The 7,593-nt window shown below is 33.5% G+C and overlaps 1 protein-coding gene across 1 annotated transcript in view; it reads left to right on the top strand.

Moving 5' to 3' along the window:
- LOC107863312 overlaps window positions 1–7,327 on the top strand; it is a 19,768-nt gene extending 12,441 nt beyond the window's left edge. Inside the window, exons 2-4 of the mRNA XM_016709184.2 lie at window positions 3,117–3,243; window positions 3,373–3,432; window positions 7,092–7,327. Coding sequence (XP_016564670.2) covers window positions 3,117–3,243; window positions 3,373–3,432; window positions 7,092–7,133 — 229 coding nt within the window. The 3' untranslated portion in view covers window positions 7,134–7,327. The remainder of the gene's footprint in view (window positions 1–3,116; window positions 3,244–3,372; window positions 3,433–7,091) is intronic.
- The last annotated feature ends 266 nt before the right edge of the window (window positions 7,328–7,593 follow it).

The raw sequence follows: 7,593 nt of genomic DNA, 5'->3' as shown, positions 1-7,593 counted from the left end.
GGAAAATTATCCCATTTTTTTATACATGTCTTCAGGTGCTCTTGCTGGTATAGAGATGGGAAGTTAAAGGGTCACCAAAAATTTAACTATATCTTTCGGGAAACCAGCTTTCACTATGTTGGTTTGCTGATAACAGCCTAAAGGTCCAATCCTGAGATCATTTGGTTATATTGATAGATAAGCTTAGTGTTTTCTGGATCTCTTTATTAATGAACAATCTTTCTAGTGAAGACATCTAATTGTACCATATCAATAAATAAGAAAAAATTGCAGCTTCACATTTGATCCAGTTAAATAATTACCTCCAGAGTTTCAAATCACTTTTTGAGGCAGTCAACCTCAGAATTAAAATTTGATATGTACAACACAGCATCTACCCTTTTGAAATGGAGTCATCTTTATATTCTTTCGGGACACAATACCAAACTAATAATACTAGGACACAATACCAAACTACTAATACCAAACTTTTACCAGGTAATCAGCAACAGACACACACCAAAAGCAAGAGAAGTTCTACCAATAGATTGTTACTACCAACAGGTCAAGAAACGGAAACTGACCTTGATTGTTACTACCAACAAAAAAAGGCTTCCTTGTTGATTGGTAAGCGTTTTTCCTGATGAATAAACATTGAATCCTAGCATATTAGGATCAAGTGTTAATCCTGGATTTAGAAGCTGAAGTTGTACAATGATGTTCATTGTAACTTCTTGCTTAATGACATCTCTTTGAGCATTCATCTTTGTTACATCCTCTCTTCTAGATCATCCAATCTCTTCTCCACCAGTTCATCATCTTTTGAAGAGGATCCAGAATCACTTACTTTCTTTTTTAAAAGAGTCATGGTAACACTGCGTCTGAGTAGTCTTACTCGACCAGGATGATCAGGCCCCATAACTTTTGTGAATGCATCAGTTGATTGAGTACCATCTTTACTTTCTTGAGTTTCTACTCTCTCTATTTCAACCTACACATCAGGTTCAAGAGAAAGTAAGTTTAGGTGATTCAATATTTAAGAAAACAATGATCTTGATCAATTTTGAAATAGAAAATTTCACACTATTTTGTTTGTGCTCTCTTCAGATGTGTCCTTATATACTCGATCAGGTTTCCTTGTTCTTGTAGCCACAAAGAACTCCTTATTCAAAAAAGCACCAGAATTTTCCATATTTTTTTCCTAGTTACATGCAAGTCAACATTAAAATTTTATCAAGTAAACTCAACAAGTTCATAGTAACACTATGAAAAAACACCAAACCTCGCGGATTAAAGCAAAACTTATTTTGCCCATAGTGTGCGGATACTTAAACATTTTCCAATTTTTTTGGTTAGTCTTGAAAGTATTCTGCAAGTCAATATTTATGAATAAGTGTTTAATAAAAAGATTAGGGCAGTGACGGTTTAAACACACAGAATTTGATGCCTTTTATCGAAAGAAAGAACAACGTAAAAACAAAGGCCAGGCATGATGAATTCAATAATAAATGCATGCTAACAATAATATAATAGTTGTCCATATTGATATCATACCTCAACTTCTTCTGAATTCCAATACTCGAGGAGATCCTCAAATATAGGTTCTGGAATAGAGGTAGGACTTTTTACCCTTCAAATTTCATCATTGGGGGAGGCATGAAAGTGATTTTTCTTGAGTCTGAACTTACACCCTTTAAATGCATCATCAATTGATCTTATAGATTAATCTTTCCCATTGTTGGGAATGTCATATTTCTTCTATAATTTGGTTGAATTGGGTTAGTGTAAAAACTGTAAAAAAATATTCAAGTAGAAATCAAAATATTGAGAACTTAGAACCTGAATATAGCTCCATATGTCATCATGTGTCTTCAACTTTGTCCAAGTGAGATTAAGAGGACAAAATATCCTATTCCTTGCCAATGTGCCAAGAAAGCTGGAAAATTCAGTGACTACTGCTTTAGTTGGACCAATAGGCTGGTTCAACTCATTTAGCACTATCAGTTGACGGTCCATCTGTCCATGTACTGCTTGCATTTGTGTAGCCCCTCTTTTTCTTTTATTAGTTGAAGGGCCTACAATAATATCAATAATAAAATTACTAAAATGCAGACAGTTGTTGAACTAGTATGAACTAAAATATGTATATTCTTGCCTGTTCTAGATTGTTCATTTGCTTGTAAATTAGAAAGTTATGACCGATCTTGTTGCACTCATTCAACAGTGGGTTGTGATGCATGAATGGTGGAGTCTAGTAATTCTTGTCGTACTTTCTCCTCTATTGGTGCTGCAAGAGAGGTGGAGTCTGGAGACACTTGTTGCACTTGTTCTGATACTTGAGATTAGTTGGTACCTGTTACACTTGTTCTGGTACTTAAGATATAGGTAGAACGTTGTTTGACTTCTCCTTCTGCTTTTGATTCTTTTTCTTTGCATTTATGTAGCCTGTGTTCTTTTTCTTCTTGTGTTCTAGTATTTGTTTATTTCATAAAGCTGCTAGTGATCCAGCTGAAAGAAAGTTTTTAGTTTTCTGATGATTTCTCAAACACCCTTATTGATTCATGATTCTTTAAGTCTCTGTAAGATCAAGAGTGAAAATGTAATGTTAAGCTGGTTAAAATAACAAAGAAAAACTGGTATGCAAGCTATCCAATCACCCCAAGTAAACTGGTCATCTTAATCAACGACATTGGAAACTCTAGACTAGACAGGGTAAACTTTATATCCTCATCCTCTTTCAGAAAGGAGAAAAAAAAAGTAGGATGAGATAAGATTAATTAAGAAGTGTGTAGGAAGTGAACTCATCATGCTTTTGTAACAAATAACAAATTACTATCACCTTCCAAGGAAAGCTTACCTCTTTAAAGAACACATTTTTTTACGTACATCTATGGCTGCTGCAACATGTTACATATTTTTCTTTTTTACTTTAACTAAGGTAGTTAAGAACACATTGCAAGCAAAATAAGTAGAAGTGTGTTTTGATCTTCTAACATACAACTAGAAGCCTTATAAAGCAACAAATTCAGAACACACAAGCCTTATAACACAAAAACTCCCAGTTGCAAACTAAACAATATTCAAATACATAATTATCATTTAGATATTAATCTTGAAGTTTTGCCTTTCTTGGGCAGGTTGAAACTAGAAACTCATGTCAAAGGTTATGTTAGAATTTCTTGGATGTATTGGTTTAAGAAGATTTTATATCACCAAGTTGGTCTTGTTTACGTGCTTACTAAACTTGTGACTAATGTCTCCCAGGTGAGTATTATTTTTTTTGAATGTAGCCCTTTTCAATAATTATTACAATAGTGGCATGGATTTTATTTAGATCATTTTCCCTAAGCATTCACTTGGTTTTATAACTGATAACCGTTTTTGTAATTGCAGGCCTTTCTTGATTTTTATGTGATAAATGACCTGCAGATGCGTCTATCTTCAAAAGCTTTGGTATCTTTCTGAAAATTATTTCCATTTAAAATTAAAATTTTTTTGTTAATGGTGGCCATTAAGGTTATAAGGTTAAACGGTGGCCGTTAAGGTTCTATGGTTAAACGGTGGCCGTTAAGGTTATAAGGTTATAACGTTAAATGGTGGCCGTTAAGGTTATAAGGTTATAAGGTTAAACGGTGGTTGTTAAGGTTATAAGGTTAAACGGTGGCCGTTAAGGTTATGAGGTTAAGGTTATAGATTTCATAGGGAAAGGGAAACATATCATACTACTAAAATATACCTAAAAGTCTAAAACTTTGATCACACAAAGTTATAAATAGGCAGCAACTGAAAGCACAGACTAACAGGAATCAAGAACCTACAAATGAAATGTTACCAGCATTTACTCTGTAAGCTTAATATAGAGGATTATATACCAGCATAATATTCAGCTGTTCTAAATATGACTACTTGGTTTAAGACTACTTGACATCCTTTGAAGAATTCTATTCCAGGTTCTTTGGTTCTGTTGAAATATGTGTGAATTCCTTCCATTCCGGAACTATAAACTTGAGTACATAATTTCTAACATCCTTTGAATACAATTACAAAGAACTATAAGCTTGAGTACATAATTTGTGGTGCTATTTGTCATCTTACATACTGATATTCCAATATATGGATGCTCCACCAAGCACAATATAGGCCAATAATGAATGAAACCAGTAACAAAAGTGACACTAACGTAGATTACTTCAGCTATCAAATCCAGTTTCATTGCCTTGCCAGATAAAAACAATAGAGTTCAACTATTCAAGCTATGCCAATAGGTATAAAAACTGATTTAACGACAAAATGGATTTCAAAGTAGCACGATAATCAAATCAGTTCTCTCTATAATAACAAACCAGTTCTCTGTCTCGCAGAGAATCAAACCAGTTCTCTCTATAATAACAAACCAGTTCACTGTCGAGCAGAGAATTAAATCAGTTCTCTCTATAATAACAAACCAGTTCACTATCAAGCAGTGAATCAAACTAGTTCTCCTTCTTCTTCTTCTTCTTCTCCTTCTTCTTCTTCTTCTTCTTCTTTTCCTTCTTCTTCTTCTTCTTCTTCTTCTTCTTCTTCTTCTTCTTCTTCTTCTTCTTCTTCTCCTTCTTCTTCTCCTTCTTCTTCTACTTCTTCTTCTTCATCTTCTTCTTTTTGTTGGAGGGGATGGAATCATTTTTTTTCAAAAAAATAATCATGTGGTCGTAGACACATAATTTTCGCTATTCAGCTAATATTCTGCTATTTTTCTAGTTTTTTAATTTCGAGTGTCTCTAGAATATGAAATTAATTTTTGTGGTGCTTTAATTTCATATTCAGAAGAAAACACAAAGAAACTTATAGTGAAAGTTAAATAAGTGCTAAAATTATCTGGAGACGACCGTATTGTGCTTGATTTTGATTACTTGTATTCTCCATTCGGAGAAGCACAACTTCTTTTTGCTGGCTTTTGTGAAATTTTAGCTTCTGATGCCTTCTTAGTTTCAATTCACTTTGAGAAATGGCCAGATATGCCTATCTATTATTTTAATCGCATCTTTGATCTAATTATAGAGGTATAAACTCTAAATTCTTACTATTATATCTCTATTTTTTCTTTGAACTTTATATTTGAATTTAATAGATAACTTAATTAGTGTTTTACTTTTTAAGCCTCGGTTCTATTTTCAGACAGCTGAGTCAGTTGCAAGAAAATATGTTTATGTCTGTTTCAAAGAAGTGGAGTGCGAATAGGTTGGACATATGGAGAGTGTTCAAGGATCCACTTAAGAGCAAATCTCAGATTTGGATCATGTTCCAACTGAAATTCCATAGGATCAGTGGACTTGTTATGTTGATTATCGTTATAAGAAAAAAAATAGATATATATTAATTGGTTCAGCTAGTATGTGTAGTTATATGATTATTTGTCGAATAATTGAATTTCAATTGTCTTTTTGTGAGAAAATGTGCTAAAGAAATGCTGAAAATAGAAAGAAATAATCATTCCACACACCAGTGGATCCAAATCTAACTCTAGAAGAAGGACTGAAACGGTGAAAGATTTTAGTTCATTTCATTTTGCTTTAATTACTAAACTAACGTTTATGTATTCGTTTCTAATTGTTTAAGTTAAATTCTGATTTGATTATTTCGTTTAAAGATGACTGAGGCCGAAAAAATGCCTGGATGGGTACAACTTTATCTTGCTACTCACAAGAATAAAAATGGAGCATATATTAATGAAGCAACAAAAAATATATGCGTAAGTTTCTTAATTAATTTGGAATGATCATCTTCTGCATTGAGAAACTTCAGTTAGACAACTAAATGTGCACTATATTTAGGAAATACACCTCTGTTCTCAGTATTGAGAAACTTCTGCATTGATAATGGATTTTGTGTGTGTACTATATTTAGAAAAAAATTCAGTAAATTGTGAGTCAAAGCACAATGGATGAGTCTATAGTATCACCCGATGATGCAGTTGGCAAGGTGCTGGGAAAAGAACACCTTGAAAAGGTAAGGTGTTTGGATTAGGAGCTGTTCCCAGCAGAGTTTTTAAACAAACAAGACCTCGATTTGGTGGTATGAGTGCTTCAAATGCTTCATGTTCGTCCAATTGCCAGGAGAACTACAATAAATTTTTAAATAATCACAATCAACTAATGAATACTTTCAAGTCATATATGATAATGAAAGAAGGGTCATTACCAGAACCATTTTCTAGGTTATTTGGTTCTCCTCCTACAATGGTAAGTATAACTCTTACATTCTCTTTTCCTCCCCCCAAAAGGGTATTCTCTTCATATTCCATTTTTTTTGCTTATGGATTCTACCTGCTGCTCTATGAATGTCATGGAACCAAATGTCAATATATCAAGGTAGGCTGCGAGAAAGTGTAGGCTTTGCTACTTTGAGTTCTCCTCAATTACCGATATAAGTTTTAGTAGAGGGTGAGCTTTCGATGTGAATACACCGATACTTTCAGCATGTAAGTTTCATGTTAATAACTATGCAGAAAGTTGTAATAGTATATAAAGCAGTGGCATGTCACTTTTAGTAATGTCGTGTTTTTGTTGCATATATATCTTTAGCCAAAATTGTTGTGCACCTGCAGCTGGGAACTAATCGTTCTTGTTTTCTCTCGTCTGTCCCTTATGCAGCATAGTCTTTTTGTATCATTCCGAAATGCCTCCTTTAGTTTTATTTTTTATTTTGAACCCTATCCTCGTAACCCCCTTTAGTTTTTATATATTTAAGACGTACATGTCGGCCTTACAGTTGCTAATTGAGGTCTAAGTTATAGCCCATACATTTTGATTGCTTGAATGCAATATGAATATGTGATGCAGACCTCTCAAGTAGATCCCACACTTTACCAGATGTTAACCACAAGATATTGGGACTCAAATAAGAATTGAATTGGAATTTGTATGAAGAAAATGACAAATTGAAGAATTTCCATTATGCTTTTACTCAAGTTTCAGTATCATTTGACTCAAAGAGCTATCCCTCTTAGGCTATAATTGGTAATGTGGCAATTGTCCCAACAGCTAAACTGGCATTTAGGTGACATTCTTTTTATACTCAGTTGCAAGTCCCTTTTTCAGTTTGGATTAATCACTTATTATGTATTGTTTTTGCAGCCGATAGAGGCAAGATCAACCAATAAAAGTGACAACTGTTGAAGTTCATTATAATTGTATTAGATGATTGATTGACAATTGTTGGTTGGACTAAATATTAGAACAAATCAAAGTAATCATAGTGACAATTGTTGAAGTCATTGTAATCGTATTAGATAATCGATTGATAATTATTGGTTGGACCAAATGTTAGAATGGTTGGAGTGAATGGCGTTCTATTTTAGTTGGTAAAACTAATGATACTACTCTGCGATAATATTTTTGTTTCAAAATATGTTGTTATTTATTAATATTAATAACCATTGCAGTAAAAAGGAATTTTATCACGAGTTACTAGGGTTGAAAAATCCCACTATTTTGAATGTAAAATTCACTAATTGTGGGGGGTTTGACTCTTGGAGTTTAATCGTTATCAATTTGTGGGGGTTAATATCTCCACTAATCAACCCCCCTACAGTTATCTGGGGTTGATAGAAAAACTCCCGTAACTTCAATTGCTGCA

This window comes from Capsicum annuum, chromosome 3, assembly GCF_002878395.1.
Source record: "Capsicum annuum cultivar UCD-10X-F1 chromosome 3, UCD10Xv1.1, whole genome shotgun sequence".
Taxonomy (NCBI): domain Eukaryota; kingdom Viridiplantae; phylum Streptophyta; class Magnoliopsida; order Solanales; family Solanaceae; genus Capsicum; species Capsicum annuum.
Note: the sequence above shows the minus strand (reverse complement) of the source record. Positions and strands in the feature narration are given on the sequence as shown.